The 18,801-nt window shown below is 29.0% G+C and overlaps 2 protein-coding genes across 3 annotated transcripts; both read left to right on the forward strand.

Moving 5' to 3' along the window:
- The first annotated feature begins 683 nt into the window (after positions 1–683).
- LOC113847486 (protein IQ-DOMAIN 1-like) lies at positions 684–5,788 on the forward strand. Of its 2 annotated transcripts, XM_027476631.1 has the most exons (6): positions 684–720; positions 754–842; positions 1,021–1,127; positions 2,831–3,118; positions 3,203–3,568; positions 5,152–5,788. In XM_027476631.1, exons 3-6 carry the CDS (start codon positions 1,038–1,040, stop codon positions 5,776–5,778), a joined length of 1,371 nt encoding a protein of 456 aa, XP_027332432.1. In that variant the 5' UTR covers positions 684–720; positions 754–842; positions 1,021–1,037; the 3' UTR covers positions 5,779–5,788. The 2 variants fall into 2 exon arrangements, with proteins under 2 accessions (XP_027332432.1, XP_027332431.1); XM_027476630.1 differs by lacking the exons at positions 684–720; positions 754–842 and having other exon boundaries at positions 972–1,142.
- An 8,222-nt stretch (positions 5,789–14,010) lies between these two features.
- Positions 14,011–16,211, forward strand: LOC113848068. The gene is made up of 2 exons (XM_027477445.1): positions 14,011–14,639; positions 15,828–16,211. The coding sequence occupies exons 1-2, from the start codon at positions 14,058–14,060 to the stop codon at positions 15,918–15,920; spliced, it is 675 nt and encodes a 224-aa protein (XP_027333246.1). The 5' UTR covers positions 14,011–14,057; the 3' UTR covers positions 15,921–16,211.
- Positions 16,212–18,801: the final 2,590 nt, after the last annotated feature.

An 18,801-nucleotide genomic window follows, 5' to 3' on the forward strand; every position in this document is an offset into this window, starting at 1 on the left:
ACAAGCGTTTATTAAATTTAAATAATTTTGATATTTCTTAAGATCAAACATAAAGTGTGTGTATGTGCAAGACTGATTTCACGCATGTTTAATTTTAAATTTGGAATTTATGTATTTTAGAGAGATTTTATCACTGTCGATTTATTAAATAAAGATATAAACATTTGAATATTTAAAATAATCGTAATTAACTAAATTTCGTTAATCCATCTATATTTATTAATGAGAGCCTATTCTCTTGAGTGTAGTTAAATATTCTAGTGTATTTTTCCTTTTTAAAATTTTAATTTATATTTCTTTAATATATAATTTAAAATTTTACTTATACTTTTAAATCTTATTTAAATTAGTGATATATTTCAATTTTAAATATTTTAAAATGTGGATTCCTTTCTAAATAAATTTTGCACTTGACTTAAATATTAAAAAAATTGAATTATTGGTGGTATAACTGTAAAGAGGAAAGGGTATAAGATTCGGGTATTTAGGTGGAAAATAAATTTTGTTTTGTTGGCACATGATAAAAAATTCACTAGCAAGATTGATTAACCGTAAAGAAAAGCAGTTATGGTTTAATTGGGCCGAGCTAATAATAAGAGTAGCCACGAGGTAGCCACCAACCTTATAATAACACATGCTACGCTACATTGCTACGGGGTCCCAAGTCCGTGATTTTTATCAATACCAACGAACGTTGTGCGCGCTTACAGTTACTAATCTCTCTCTCTAAATTCTAAACTCTACCCCAACTCGGTTAGATGATCAAATATCTCTTCGCTACGAAACTGAAAAATGCCAGGCACAACATGTAAAGTGGTCCAAAACGGCAATATTTGTTTCACCAGGTTTGTCTCAAAACGCTCTCAAACTTGGTACACTTGGCTTTATGTATCGGTCTCCGTATAACTAATGCGTGTTAAAAAGGTTTTCGGTGCGGAAATAATAATTAAATTATTATAAGGCTTAGACACGGATGAGTTGGTGAAATATATGATGCTGATGATGATGGTCATGAGACACAGATCATTTCATCATTGATGGGGAAAAAGGGAGGCAGTTGGTTCTCGTCGGTGAAGAAAGTTTTCAAGTCATCTTCCAGAAACTCGCCCGTGCCACCGTCAGTGCCTGTGCCGGAGAAGGTGGTCATTTATTCTCCTCTCTTCTTCTTATTCTTCTGTTGCTTTAAAACGTTTAGTAGATTATTTCACTATGGTTAAATGGATTAGAGCTGCCCCATTCCAGACATCCCCAACTATGTCCATGCTTAAATCGTTTCCCTGACGTTTATTTCAATGCTACTTATTGTAATTTTGCGTTGAATTCATTTTTACTAGTTTTTCAATATGAATTCAAACACTGATTTATTTGCAGGTGCTGTTATGATACTTCATTACTTTTTTCTTCACAACAATAGGAGCAATTAGTTAGTTGTTTTTAAAGGGGAAAGACCATATAGCCTTGCTGGCTGCGGTTAGCATTTGTATTCCGAAATTGTTTTGTGTGTCTTTTTACATTTGTTTATTCATTTCAGCCTTTAAGAGTAAGGATAAGGATTACTGATACGACTTTGGGGTAATAAGGGATGTTATTTTGATACATCTTGAATCAAAAACAATTTCAATTATCGACGAATCGTTAATTTATTATATATATAACTTTCATTATAATTGAATATATTTTTGGTCCGTAAAAATTATTGAATTTTTTTATCTCTTATTTTTTCTACCTGAAATTAGTCCTTAATTAATCACATGTTTTTTAAATTAATCCGTACCGTGTAACTTTCATTATTATATTTTAATGAACATTTCAACAAACATGTATCGTATAAGTGGTAAGATTCCATATTTAATTCGCATTTTTATATAAGCACATCTCACATGACCGAAAAATCTCCATTTAAAGAAACCCTGATCCTTCTGTAAGGTGACGAAAACATACCAAAAGATCCTCTGTATTTCCTCTATTCTAAGATATATAAATAAACCTTTTTAGTATTTCCAAGTTAGTGGTTTTTAAAAAATTTCTCAACCCCCAAACCCCAAATGGAAAAAAAAATCTGTATTTCTATCTAAGCGTATGGAATGCCATGATCACAATCAATGCCTGCCTTCCGCATTAAAGGCTAAAACCTCCTCCATAAGGTAAGTGAACAGCAATTGCTTACTGCAATATTGTTGTCCTTTCTGCGCTCCACAATAATGATCAGATGCCTGCCCATTTCTCAGTTTTCAGGAACATCAACCCGATATGGCATGTAATTTTATGTATATATGTATTCATATGCATGGTCCCCAATGACGTCAACATGTTTCAAAGATATGTGTCACATAGTTATAAACTCATCACATCATTCATCTTCAACATCATGTGCTTCCTACGATAGATCCTCCTCCTCATCTTACACAAAAACATTTGCTGATTTTTTTTCAAGCAAATGCTAATCACAAGACAAGAAGCATGGACACAATTAGAAAATTATTGTACTAGTGTTAAACACGTACATACAAAGATATGTAATTAATTAATAATAATTGTAGTGAATAACTAAAGTAAGATAATATATTTTAAATAATTTTAGTATATTATGATTTGTTTACATAATGTTAAATATTTAAATTTTTATGTTTGAGATATTTTATTTTGTAACTGAAGTGTATTAATTTTTAATCATTTACATAACATCCTAATTATGTCATGTTTTATTTTATTTTTGAAGTGGGGCATGTTATCGCATCCATATTGTGCCAGTTTGTATCTGATGATTTGTTCGTATTTATTAGATGACAATTAAGTTAATTGGGATTTACTTATTGGACTTCATTTTCAGAAGGACAACACACAGAAATTACAACAGCATGAAGTGGCAGAGGTGGTGTCTTTTGAGCATTTTCCAGCAGAGAGTTCTCCAGATAATGAAGAGAGCATCACATCAACGCCAGTGACTGAAGATAGAAGTCGTGCCATTGCCGTTGCAGCAGCAACTGCCGCAGCTGCTGAAGCTGCTGTGGTGGCTGCTCAAGCAGCTGCTAGAGTTGTGAGATTGGCAGGGTATGGAAGCCACTCCAAGGAAGAAAGAGCAGCAACACTGATACAATCACACTACAGAGGCTACCTAGTAAGGCATTGTTATGAGTCTAAATTGAATGCTATGACTATTAATTGGTAATTTAAATTGGTATTGGGTGATGAAAATGTTCAGGCTCGACGTGCACTGCGAGCATTGAAGGGATTAGTGAGGCTGCAAGCACTGGTGAGGGGACATAATGTGAGGAAGCAAGCGCAGATGACAATGCGGTGTATGCAAGCATTAGTGAGAGTGCAAGCACGCGTAAGAGCTCGCAGACTGCAATTGACTCGGGAGGATGAGGAAACAGAGTATGAGCAAAGAGACAATGTGAAGAAACAAGAACCTACTAAGCCCATGAGCCCCATCAGAAGGTTTGACAATAATGGTTGGGACAATAGGCGCCAAAGTAGCCAGAAAATTAAGGAAAACGATTTGAGGAAGCACGAAGCTGCCCTGAAGAGGGAGAGAGCTCTTGCATACGCCTTCAACTATCAGCAGGTTTGTTGTTTCATGTCTCTATATTTTATGCTTCACAAAACACAATGCTTTATATTTTATTAATTTTTAATTTATTTATTAAATACATTTTTACTGATTTTACTTTCTATTTTATGTATTCACTATTCTTATTTTTCATTATCGCGGTTACACAAATAATCAACATGCAATATTTTTTTGTTAATCATTTCATCGTCAATAATTAATAGATACTATAAATATAGATTATGAAAAAAATAAACACTAATTTTTTAAGAAAAAATAAAAATTTAAACTAAAATATAAATATTAATTTTTAGTCATATCTGCATTCATTGTGTCGATATTGTTTGATTATTACAATAAATTTACCTTAATACATTAAATCGAAATATATTGGATAAAATATCTCAATCCTGTAATCTTTTATAAATAAAAAAATTAAGTTAATTTATGTTTAAGGAATTTTTATTTTTAGATTAATTATATATTTTTTATAATTTTAAATGTTTTTATACTTATCTTAAATCTTATTTAAATTAATTATGCATATTTATTTTATATTTATATATTTTAAAATGTTTATCTTTAAATTATGATTTATTATATTATACCTGAATTAAAATAGCGGTAACACACCATACATTCATTAATTTTATAAAAACCACATAAGTATATATGATGTAAAACAAATTAATTGTATTTTGGGTGAGAGGTAGTAAACTCATGTTGTAGATAATTTAAATTTTATAAATTAATTTGATAAATATTAAACACATTTATTAAAATTTTAAAATAATTTTTTTATTAAAATGTGTTCTTAATATACTTTTATTTTGATTTTCAATCTAATACAATATAACTTTTAATAAAAAATTTCATATATCTTAAGTTTTAATTTATTTAAAATTAAGGTTGATGTAAACGGATTTGTATTTAAAACCAAAAGTTTATATACATTTTTCCTTTTTTTTATCAGGCTTGCTAGTTGAAGAAAATTTAATTTTGATTCAAAATAACCAAATAATACTTTTTCAAACAAAATCTCGTTGAGCATTGCCCCTTCCATATATATATATATATATGTATATATATATATATATATATATATATATATATTACTGTTTTATTGAGCAAATAGTAAATAAATTATTTTATTTATTTATTAGCTTGAAAGTATAGAAAATATTTAACAGTTTCTTCATAAAGTAATTAAAAAGATTTGTAGACATAAAAAATAAAAAAATTATAATTAATTTTCTCTAAAATAAATTAAGCGAAATGCAAACAAAACACTTTGATATACTATTTATAATTGATCAACAATTTAAAACATAAAAACACATATTTTATAAACTAATCACTTTAAATTGATCGGTTTTGTATATTAAATAATATGTTAAAAAAAGTGTTATAATAGCATTTGCAATAAATTAATCCACGCAAAGATTTGTTCAATGCCGGCATATAAACAAACAACAACACATGTGTGGCTCTAATGCAGCCAAAAGTGGAAAAAAATGTAAACATGTGTTCATTTCATTTTGAACAAATTTGTTTCATTCTATTTTATCATTTCTGAACTGTTTTATTTACAACAACAGCAGAAGCAATATTTGCAAGGAGACTCGAACGGTGATGATGATGCTGGAACCCATTACCCCAATGCGCGTGAAAAAGCCCAATGGGGTTGGAACTGGTTGGAGCGTTGGATGTCATCCCAACCAAATAATGTCAAGCACTTAGGGCCACGTGAGACCTCGTATATGACACTGGCTTCTACAACATCAACTACCACAGATAACATGTCTGAGAAGACTGTAGAAATGGACATGGTTGCAACTCCAGGCCCAAGCAACGTCAAAAACATCAGCCCCATGAACCATGATTTTATTGATTCAAGCCCAGTTTCCAGTAGACACTATCAGAGACCACTTAGCCCAAATAGACCAAGCTATATGGCCCCAACCCAGTCTGCAAAAGCCAAGGTTCGGGGCCAAGGCCCAACTAAGCCACGGCTTTCAACTGGGCCTCAGTGGAACTTCTCAACTAAGGGAGCCTCCACATGTGATTCGTCAAGCTCAGGTGGAGGAATTGCCGCCTACCAATTTCCAAGGAGCCCAAGCCCAAAAATCAATGGTATTCGTTCACAGTCTAGACGGATTGTGGGTAGCAGTCCAGATTACATTGAAGATTGGGCCCTTCCTCTTGGAGCCCATGGTTGGACATAGTTTGATTAATTTGCCCTTTCCTAAAACAAGGTTAAAATCTAAACATGATAATTATTATAAGTGAGTGTATCGTTTGTGTGCGATTGATCATATGGCATGAATTAGTATTTATGGACAATTCAATAATGTAGTTGATGTCATGAATAACAATTTTGAGATTGCAATATCTAGTGAGCATAATATCATGATTTGATGTTAACAAATTATATTAAGAATATTATTGTTTAGTAGGATAAAACTTTATTGTAATAGTATTACTACCACTTCATTCATTACATTTTTTTAGTGCATAATTTTAAGCTCTTTAAAACCTACTTGAATTTGACCAGACATAAATACTTTAGGGTAATTTTATTGTCAAATAAAAAAAGAGTGTGATTCTAAGATCAATTTAGGAAACAGAATCAATTTTCCTTAACGACTCCAGTCTAATAGAATATAGTGCAGGATAAAAATGAAGAAAGAAATAAATGGAGCAGTATAAGAAAGAGAAGAAAGAAAGTTTTAAAAACAAAAATAAATTCGGCAAGAAATAAATATATCGAAATATGAAAAAGACGAATCGGTGAAAAGATGTAAACGTTTGATCCCTTATTAGCACACAGTTGTGGCTGCGAACATGTTTTTGCTATAAAGGGGATTGCAAAGAAGTGGAATTCAAAACATATCTGACTTGAATTCAAAAATACATATTTATAAGTGAATACAAAAAGTACTAATATCTCAAAAACATACACATCACCTCTAATAAGTAACTCTCTAATGTCTAATGTTGATTAGTTAAATTAGAGGTGAAAACACAGGATACCTAACCCAATTCAATCACTTTAGTTTGGGTTTAATCAAATTAGGCCGAAAAAGATCGTTTCAAAATAATCATTACTTTTAAAACTTCTATTGAAACTGCCACATTTAATCTTTTTGGGGGTTGCAACCCTTTTAATTTTTAATTTTTTTTATAAATACTCTTATTAATTTTAAAATTACAATTTTAAAGTTAATAAAATCATATGACACTATTTTCCATGCAATTGAATAAATTTCGTTAAGGCAGCCGTTGTCATTATTTATAATCCTTAAAGTTAAGATAATGGTATATAGGTCGATAAAAAATTCTTTTGTTAATTTTTTTGATTTAGGTTGATTTAATTTGTGTAGGATTTCCTTTTAAAAACCTTTTTTCTAATTATACACGAAATCAAAAAGTTTTGGAAATAAAGTTCTGAAACTTTAATTATGAAAATTTTGTTAATTATACTTCCAGAATTAAATTTGAAGCTTGTAAATTATACTTTTAAAACTTAATTCTGAAAATCTCCGTAGTTAAATATATATATATATATATATATATATATCATACAATATTATAGTTGCAATAGACAAATTAGTAAATGACGTAAAAAATGTGATGAAACGGACCTGCGAATTCTGGTGATTCATAACAATGTAAGAAAAATTTCAATGTAATAATACAATCTTTAAGGTTATCACTGTCAAGTGGTTATAAAAATATTTGATGAGAAACTCATAAAAAAAAATTGTCGATTAGAGTAATGTATTTGTTACCAAATAGGTGATTAAATGTTTTATCATAAAGTTATTAATATATGAATTTGTATATCTTATATTTATTTATTTTATAGATTATTTTTACTTGGAGCGATATTTTGAAATGATCTTATAAATTGAGATAAAAAATGAATTTGTTGTTGTTATTAGTAGGTCAAACATAAGAAGTATCAAGAGAACATTAATATTAAGTTGAGATTAGTGAGGTTTAGTCAACTTGAGAGGATGATTTAACCATGCAAATGTGAAATGAATGGCTTGTTAACAGACAGTGGATTGAATATTTTGCGGCTTGATTTAATTGTTGTTGTTATTATTATTATTATTATTATTTTAGTTTTATGTTTATAGTTTGACTTATTTAACTTTTGTATTTGTAATAAAGATTTGGAACATTTACATTGTTGTACTAAATATCTAATTTGGAGTATTATTTGTTTCATAACATTCTTATATTTATATTTTTTTAGAAATATTGCGTTAAAATTTGGTAATGAGATAGGAATGGGTCGTGAGAACATGCAACAAAATAACAAAAGAAAGATCATAGATAATGCTTTAAAGATGAAGATGAGACTTTCTTGATATCTTGATTAAAGTTATGAATTAGGGTCAGTGATGTGACTCTTAACAATTCAAAGTATATACCTTAAGAGCGGTTGAAGCAAAAATGGACCAAAAAATTTTTAGATGTGAAATTAAGGTGAAACTACACATTGAATCTGCCATCAAGAGGTTATTATAAATTTATAATATAGTGTATAATATGCTAAACCAAAATGGACTTAGTTGGCATGATGAGAAAAAAAATAAAGGTGGATAAGGATGATGTGTGAAAAAAATATGTTAATGTTAGTGTTAATTATTTTTTCAATATGTTCAATCCATTTGTTCCATTTTTTCTCTATGATAAAAAATATCTTTATCTTTTATACTTTTCTGCAAAGTTATCCAACTGCAAGGTCATACAGATACGCCATTTCCTTTTCTTGACAAACTTGCTCTTGCTTTTGGAAAATATCGTGCTACTGATAAAGAATCCATACCTCAAGCTGATGTTGTTAAGGAGTTAAATAGAAAAGCAAAAAAACAAAATTATATTGATGATGATAGAATGGGTTTGACCCAACATGACCGTGAGAACTTTCAGCTAAGGAAAAAAAAAAGTAACAAGCATGATTGCTAATAGCATGATAAAATTAGGATACGATTTTGGAAAATTGCTTAAGCTTAGGAAGGATGACTGAAGTCGCAAATTTCTTCAAGGTTGACGAGAATGTGTTTGATGATTCTAGGAACTTCATGGCTGAGAACAAAAAATGGATTTAACTAAAGAAGTGTTGTACTTACTAGCGGGCAAAAATATTACACCTCCATTGTTTACACATGTTTTTGGGACCAAAATGATGTTAAACGATTTGTACATGTGAAATTACTTATCTAATTATTTTCTCTGAAAATTACTTATTTTGGTTTAAGTAAAAGACTTTGTTATCTAACTAAATAATTACATTTTCAGAAATTTTATCATTGTTGTTTAACTTTTTTTGTAGTTTAATGAAACTAGTATATGAGAATGACATTAGAATTTTATATTTATGTTAAATACATTGTTCTTGATGGAAAAAGTTAATAGCTAATAATAAGACTTATATTATAATGTTTTGGCTTTATGATATTAGAATTTATATTTTCTGTTTCAGCTACCTACTGTTCTTGCTAGCTTTAGCATTGTAGCAATTTTTCTGCTTCAGCGACCTACTATCATTGAGTATTAGCATGTTTTTCTTTTGTTTTTTTTTTTACCTTTTTATTCCTTTTATTGATTATTGGCCTCTTCAATGAAGTTGGAGAAGAACCACATGTCAGTACCATGGGATTCAGTTGTCGGGGGAAAACCAAGTAGCAAAACAAGGCTTTTAAAAATTAAGAAAAAAATATGATAGAAATAAGTTCATATTTTAAATAAGCTAAGTGTGAAGTAAGTAGCAATGTTTGCCTTCGATACATATAATTTAGAAAATGAAATAAAGAAAAATAAGTTATAAATGTTAAATTAAATTTTAATTTTAATGAAATAATATTTAATTTTAATAAAAGAGTAATTTTATCATTTATATATAATTTATATTCTATCCCGTTATCATTTGATTAATCCTATCCACATGTTAAGATAACATAATACTATCCAAGTTGTTTATTACATGATATTTACCAAACAAATCCTAAAAATTTTGATTTTTGAATAACTAAATAGAGTCAATCTCTTAAAAGTATTTTAAGAACGTAGCTCATAAATTGGGATATCAAATTAATAAAACATTTATATAATTAGGTTTTACTAAATAATATCATGATAACTAATATATTAGTTATGTGATAATATTTGTTGTCAAATGAGTCTAAAAGCTAGGTTTATATAATAATATCTCTTTTTCCTACCTTTAAAGTGATTGACACATTCCATTACGTCTTTAAGGAAAAATAACATAGTGCGTCAAAAGCGTCAACTTTTGCGTTTTGGTTACGAAAAAGCTTTCGAATGCGTACCAATTTTATCTTCTTCCGTCAATGTATTAAATGAAAGGAAACATAAAGTTTCACTCAGGTGACGTACAACGTATGCAAATGAAACTAAAAGAAAAGAACTTTTAGAAAAAACTATATATAATTAGAGTAAATTATACATTCGTTTATGACATATGCATAAGCTAGAGTGTCTTTTTTATTTTAAAAAGTTATGCTTTATTTTCTTAAAAGATCAATACAAGTTATATTTTATAATGACAAATTAATAGTTAACAATTGATTTTACCATCTTTATGAATTTTGAGACTTTAGAAGACGAAATGAATTAGATGTTTAAAACTTATTTGCATATTCTAATATTCTAAAATTAATATTAGTTTTAAAATTAATGTTAATAGCATTATAAGTTTGCAATATGAAATGAAAAAAGATGTTTCTAGAAGACTCGTTTACAATTATTCAACATTATTAAAATATTAACTTATATTAAAATAAATTAAATTTAACACATTTTCCCTCAATAATGAGAAGTGTAATTTTTCATATTGAAAATCAATATATATATATCAACCTCCACCGTTTCAAAGTTGAATATAATATTACTAAACAACAAAATGAGGAAAAAAAAGTTTGAGGTGGTGGTGGCTCGCTTTTTTATTTTATTTTTCTTGATTATTTCCTTTTGTTTTATTGTCAAATTTTGTGAGTTGGAACCTCATCCTGTAACCTACCATTGCATTTGGATAAACATAAATATCGTGCTGCTTTTTAATATTTAACCAAGCATGCAACATTATTGAAAAAAGTGAGACCTCAAAAAAACTATTAAGAGACAAGTAAATAATTTTATGAGTGTATCTAATTTCCATAATAGTTTAAATTATTTTCTTAACACTTTTTCATTTGTTCAATATTTTAATTTTTTAATTATTGTTATAATAAATTGCTATTCTAATAATTTATCTCTATTAAAATTTTGAATGTTTAGCTCATTATTTATTTAATAACTCACATTTTTTTAATCAATTTTCTCCTATTTTTTTCGTAGGAATGCTAAATTGGAATAAGATCACGATTTAGAAAGAGCAAGAGACTAAAAACATAAAGAAGTAGCCTTAAAAGAGCCCAATTAGAGGCAAGAAACCAATGTAAACCAAAAATAAAATAAAATGGAATTTTAAAAGGAAGAAGACAAAGTGCATTTTTGTGACAAAGCTTTAGCAAAACTTATGACATGGCCATGTTAGTGTAACATTACTGTGTCACTTAATTGCATATGATAAAGATACATTTATGTTATTTAATTTTAATTAGCATGATTTCTTAGTCAAATACATAAAATAATTCATATTTATTATTTTTAGTTAACTTATTAAATTTTTTAATTTTTTATTTAATTCATAGGAGAACTAAACTAATTTATATATTTTTATTTTTATAAGACTAATTGACATAAAAATAAAGTTTAAAGAAATGAAGAAAGTTGAATACAAAAAAATACAAATTTAGAACTAAGTGTTCGAACATCCAGAAGTAGACTAACACTTAGCATATGAAAATCAAGAGTGCTATTAAATTATTGACATTCCAACACTCAAGCTTCTGCAGGACCATATTACACATCTCAATGCCCAACTATGAGCGTCCCAATGCCCTGCACTTGTTAGAACTGTTATGTATTTACTTCTAAGTGTTTAAATGCCAGTACTTCAAAATCTATAAATAGATGTTATGTGAGTTGATTTTTAGATATAGCTCATTTTAATTTTTGAATTTTAATTTAGTTTTACTTAGATTTTTCTTCTTTTTTTTTCATTTTTTTTATTGATCTTTTCTTTCCTAAGAATCTAGAAGACTTCTTTATGTCTTCTCAGATTTTGTATAGAATTTTCTTAATTTTTTTTTTCTTGTTCTTATGTTATTTCTTGTCACACATTCCAAAAATAATAAAAAAAATTATAGAACAATAAATTAAGAAGTGATAGAAGTATAGGTGTTGCGTATTTTGAAACAAATATTTAATGTGTACTAACAAGTTGCCCAAACCTGAACTCTCGTGTTTAACTATTCAAAGCATAACCCTTTTTACTTGGTAACCAAACAAATGCATTCACAAACTTTCAAAGCCAATTATGTTGTTACCAAAATTGCATCCAACTACAAATACTATTTAATCAAACTATCACGTACTGAGACATGAAATTATCTAAATTAAGAAGAGAATAAGGATGCATTCAGAAATGATAAATTCTTTTACTCATTTATAACTTTTGCACAAAAATAGTTGGTAACAAGTTAAGTTTGCAAATAAACTCCACGTATCCCCGTTTTTCTAAAACATGTCACTGATGTTCCAATCAGCTATTATCAAATTTTGACTATTAGTTACTAACTTTGTAGATAAAATAATCACTGTATGACAATATTATCATCCTATGGTAATTCAAATAACACATCGAAAACATCAAATTGAGAGAAACAACAAACAATTACGTGTCTTATTTTCCTAAAACTCTCAATATATTTATTTCTATTTTATTTCAAACAAGTTAATTAGTTGCATGTGGGTTTTCAGTTTTCAAAATTCATTTATATTATCAAAAATTATGTTTCTTCTTTCTCAACAGGTTTTTTGTTTGTTAAAAATTACAATTAAGTGTACTAATAATATTTATTTTGTACTTTGTATTTTTCATTTCTTAATCAATATATTGAGGCCATTTATTAACGTAATTCTCCCAAAATCAAAATAATAGTTGCATGTGATATTTGTTTCGTAAACTTCTTGGAAACTTGCCTGTAAGCTGTTAGTATCACTTTGATATATTATAACCATTTTCTTCTTTGAATGCTTTATATATGTGAGCTTTTATAGTGTATACAACGACTATTCCATCACTACATTAAAACTTTTGAAAAGCACAAATCACCAAGATAAGCTTTATCTTTTTAAAGTAAATATTTTTCATACATATAATTATAAATCAAATTCTGATCAATAAGCATAAATAATATGGTTATCAAAACAGAGGAATGCTAGTAATAATTTTTTAAATTTTTTTAACTATTAATTAAAATTTAAAAAATTATGTAATATTTCTTTTTCATACTTTTATAATCAATAAATTTTAGTCAATAACTAAAAGTGTATTAAGTAATATATTACTAACATTTCTTGGTCAAATATCGTTATGTTATATTTGAGTTGATGGAAAGAAATAAAATGATATTGAATATCGTTATTTACATTAGGATAGAATCTAATGAATTTGATAAATTGTATTTTATTTCATCTAAAGGTTTTATTCTTAATGATAATTTTTTTTATTGAAAATTATAATAATTTTAATTTTTTAACCATCATATATCTAAAAGATGGTGGTTAATATTTAGCTTCATTACAGAAACGGGTTAAAATTAAATAGAATCAATTAAGTATTCACTAATCTCATTATCATTCGGTTAAATTTTTACACACTAAAACGAAAACTTTATATACTCTAATTATGTACAAAATATAAAAAACAAACACACACACATACATATATGTATATATATATATATATATATATATTCCATTTTCTTATATTTTATTTCACAAATATCATATATCTAATTAGAAAATTTTCGTTAAAAGTACATATCTAAACATAAAGTTGGTATATTAGAAAATTGTAAATGTTTTTTTACAGAAAATTCTTGTTCAATAATGTTACATATATGTCACTTATATTTCTATTATATTTTTAATATTGTAATAACAAAGCTTTAAATAGGGTTTGGGATTTTATTTGAATCCTTAGAAGGAGATAAACATGAATCTCATGAAAATAAATAAAGATTTCCCAGAAAAAAGTAGTTCTTTAATAAAGATAACTTGTAATGGCGTAAGAAAATTTAAAAGCATGGAATTTATAGATAAGAAGTTCTCCCGTTCAATACTCTAAAATGCGCAATGACCGTTGATTGTCGTTATCCAAATAGTCAAGGTGGGACCCTAACGAGGGCTATTATGTCATTTCCAGTGCGCAAGCAAGAAAATGAAAAACGCGTATCTTCTCGTGAAGAAGAAGCGCCAAAGGAGCCTCCTCTTCTTCGTCACAATATAAGTATAAATCACCCTCATTTCTTCCTCTCTCTCTCTCTCTCTCTCTCTCTAAACCAAATTAACAGACACTTAAATGTTATTGACTCATTCCTCACTCTTACACACACTTCACTGCAGCCAAACTCGATCATCACAATCAAGAATCATGGGGTCAGAGAAGAAGAAGCTCCACCCACACCAACCCAAAACCCCGCTCAAGCTCTCTCTACTAACGCTGTCACGCCCGAACGTGCCGCCGGAGTTGCCCACGCCGCCGCCGCGGACGGCCGCTTCGGTTCCGTTTCAATGGGAGGAAGCACCGGGGAAGCCTAGGCCCTGCCACACCCGATCCGAGCCCAAAGGGAGTGATGGCGTGGCAAGAACCTTGGAACTGCCTCCGAGGTTGGTGTTGTTGGAGACCAAGGTTTCTTCCCCAACGACGGTGTTGGATGGGCCTTACGTTGGACGTGCCATGTCTTTTACGTCGTCGTATAGGTCCTCCAAGGACACGTGGAACGCCAATTTTGCGTCTAGCAGGTGGAGCGGCTCCAAGAACCCTGAGGGTAGTTTTGACTTTTCAAATTGGTCTGTAGAGGGTACCAGGAAGGTGAAGATCACAAGGGTTAGGAGAAGAGGAAGCTTCTTCAGTCTCTCTCACGGAAGTTCACACTTGTTGGTATGTCTCAACTCTTTCCTATCTCAATGTCTCAGCATTTCTTTGAACTTACGGGCTTAGATATATATATATATATATATATATATATATATATATATATATATATATATATATACATATTATCTTTTTAATTAAAATTAGATTTTTATCTTGATAAAATATTGATATTTAAGGTAGTGAAAGATTATTTTTAGAGTCATTCTTATTTAAATTTTGAAGGGCATATAAGTTTTGTCCAAATAAAACTAATTAACAAAACTTGGTTTTTCTTTTATATTTATGTGAAATTAGGTGTGTTTAATTATCTTTTCAAAATGCCAGGAAGTTGTATACTTAATTTTCCTCAGCTATAGGCCTTTTTGCGATGTTTTTGGCAATTCAGATAACAAATCATGCAATTGTGTGTGTGTTGGTGTTATATGATAATCGAATGAGTGATGAAGAACTGGAGACAAATAATTAATTGTGTTGGATTCAGTACGTAATTCCATCATTTTCATATCATGGGGGCCGGTAGTGCAAGGATAAAATGATTATTGTAATGAACATGTAAAAAAGAAATTGATAAATAATAAATATAGTATTTTAGGTTATTAATACGTTAAATTTTATGATATTACCTTGTTTTTAATAAAATTTTATTATATATTCTTAATCAGATACATATTAAAATAACTGATGATAAAAATATTTTTAAAATAGAAAGTTTCGCAAATAATTTATATTTTCTAGTCTCCCAAATACAAATTATCTTCACTTTAATTTTTCCTTATATATGTCTTTTTTGATTTTCTGGTCTCGTGCTACAAGAAGTAGCTGGTGATGTTTTCTTTATCACGCAAATACTTATCAAAGAAAGTATGAACACTGTTTAAAGGAATTCAGAAGGCCATGGTGCATGGTTGATGTTTGGCCACTCATGCGTTCATGTATATATTTACCATCGACCAAATAATATTGGTCTTGAATTAAGCGACTAAATTGACAAAAAACGGTCTTTTTCATTTTGATGGTCTGAAAAGTTGGTGAAACACGTACCCAAAGAGCATTAACATTTACTAGAACATATAGCAAAGGAGCGTACTGCTTTTGCTGTGACTTTGAGTGTTTGTTGCGTGTTCGTCTCATCATTTATTTGGTTAGGTTGTTATCTTAATATCTTATTATGAAGTAATTTTATGACTTCAGGCAAGCATTTATGAAGGCTTTAAGCAAGTGGTCCCATGGAAGCGCAGGCAAGAAAAGCAGAGCAAATGGGCACCCAAATTTCACACCGTTTGATCTTTAACCTATTTGTACAGGAGCAGGAATATAGATTCTAGGTCACCATCGATCCATGCCTTCATAAGAAAGAAACTTGTTCTACACAACTTAAGTAATTAAGTATTAATTTCTTAGTTTAAATTATGACATCGTATGATAAATGTAATAATTTCAAAAGGTGCCAAAATCACTTACAGTGATCGTCTGTGTCCCAACTTTATTGGCAGTTTAATTGTCCTCGACAATGGTACCAAAGATAGTCACCATTAATATTTACAAGTATATATATTGAACAAATATAATTTTGTCTCAATATATTTTTAAATTTATCGTACAAAAGTGTGATTGTTTTTTGTTTGGAGGGTACAGGCCATACACTAATGGCATTCCTTGTACTCTCGTACTTTTCGCAAACTAGCTTCCTCAACTTTTTTGTCCTTACTTTTAATGGCTTTATATTAACTTTTGTTTGAAAGTAAAACTATAAACGCACGTTTCAAGAGAGTTATTTGGGAATGTGACGTTGAATCATAATTTTCTTTCCACTTCAATTAAGAGTGTCATTTGGGGATGTGATGGTAGCAAGAGTTGGTCCAGATGGGTTCAATTTCAAATACATCAAAGCGTTTTGGGCCATTCTTGAAGGTTTTATTTATAGAATGCTCGATGAGTTTTACGAGAACAGTTCATTCACTAAGCACAACAATTTTTTATTTATTGCTTTAATTTTCAAAGGAGATTTTTGCAAAAGCCAGAAGATAACAAATTTAGCGATTCGGATAGAGGCGGACCTTAACGACTGACTTAATACCAAGTTTAACGATTGATTTAAATTTCTAGATAAAAATATTGAGAAATTATGTAAAATAATAAATATGAATAATTTTTTTGTTTTTTATTTTAATCTCTATTTTTTAAAATACGAATCTCCTTTATGAAAGAACTATTGAGGGACTACAGAAAACTCAACACTTTTTGTTCAACTTAAGAACTCAAAATAAAATAAATCTTAACTTAAAAGAGTGACGTATTTTAGAGATTAAAAGCCAAAATATTTAAAGCCAAAATACATCATCAACGCTATAAATTATGCTCATTAAAATAAAGTTAGTAATTTGTATTTATTAAATAGTATGAAATTTTATTGTTACATATAAGAGTTTAATTTTGATGTACCGTTATTGTAAAATTTTCCATCTTAATTTTTTTTCAAATATTAATAAAATTTCACTATACTTTTTACTCATAATTATTTAAAATTATTTTATATAATAAAATTATTATAAACTCCTCAAACTCAAATATTAGGAAAAACAAATAATTTGAGAATTTTAAGTAGAATAAAATCATTAAATTTAGACGATTTAAAAATTAAATAAACTTAATTAGCTATGAAAATAAGTAAACCAAAATCACAAATAGGCCAAAAAAATAAAATAAAAAATGAAATTAAAGCAATTCGAAAATTCCAACTAAAATAAAGAAATAATAAGCTTGATGTATTTGCAAGTTGCTAGTGTGACCAAGTTATTCATGGCATGGGACCCCTTCAGCTTTATTTAGAATGTCATGGGACTGGGCATATTCCACCCGAATATTTGCTTGGTTTCCTTACTTTCCTAGCTGCCAAGGTATATTACTGGGCATTACGCAGATTCTTTGCGTCTTGCTCCAATTCTTGTCACTGTGAACTTGCTTTTCCCCCATGCCCAGACGATCCTCATCCGTTGTCTCAGAAACCAAACTAAACCAGGTACGCTTTCTCTCACCCTTCTCCTTCTCCATCAATAAAACCTTGTTATCCACGTTCCAAGTTTTTTCTCTGTGATGCAAATTCCGACTTGATATGTCTGGTATGGCAGGAAATTCTTCTTGTTTTCTTTTTCCTTTAGAGTTGTTCTGATTCCAAAGTAGGAGTAGCAGCGTTTTTTTTCCCATACAAGTTAGAAAACATCTGCATAATAATACCATTTATTTGTTCTTTCTCATCCATTTTCAGCACATATATAAGTTTAGGAAAATAAGTAAACCAAAATCACAAATAGACTAAACTCCGGCCCTAGATGTCATAAAATGATTCTCTGTTGATGTGGATTATGGATTGTTTTGCGTCGTCTCCCATAGCGGTAGCTTCTGTGCCATTTAATGTATGCTATTTCTTTCATGCTTGAGTTTGACATTCCAATCTAAAACTTGTTAGACTAGTCCCAAATCTAATATCAGGCAGAATATTAGTGACCAAGATGCGTCTGCCATACGCATCTTTTTAATTTTTTTATTGATTAAAATTTATTAAAAATTACAAAATTATGAGTGAAAATCGTTAAATTAGAAGTGAAATCTACACATTTTATTTTTTTGATAAATTTCAACCAACAATAAAAATTGTATTGAAAAGAGTGATAAAAAATATATATTTTTAACATTTCTCTAGTTTAAAATTACAAGTGAAACATGTTAAATCAGAAGTGAAACTCAAACAATTTTTTTATTATCAATAAATTTAAGCCAATACTAAAAAAGTATACTAAAAAAATATATTTTTAACATTTCTCTAATTTTATATATTGCTAGGCAAATTTTTCTGTTGCTTCGTTATATGAATCCAAGACTATCACGCATTAGTAAAGTTCACATAAAATAACACATAACATAAGCTGTGTTGAAAAGGAATAACGAACATTTTCAGTGCGAACTATTTGGGACATGCAGTCTCAAGAGCCCTGCATCCCCAAATTCCATTGTCCAACCCCCAGCGTCTCTCCCCCTCCCATTAAAATTAAGAGAGAAAAAAAAAGTGTTATATATTTTGAATTATTGAACTTTGAATGTGAACAAGAATTAGAAAACTCTCTAATTCGTTTAAATCATCTGCTGATATAGACATGCATGCGGAATC

This window comes from Abrus precatorius, unplaced genomic scaffold (assembly GCF_003935025.1).
Source record: "Abrus precatorius isolate BTA unplaced genomic scaffold, Abrus_2018 Scaffold8, whole genome shotgun sequence".
Taxonomy (NCBI): Eukaryota; Viridiplantae; Streptophyta; class Magnoliopsida; order Fabales; family Fabaceae; genus Abrus; species Abrus precatorius.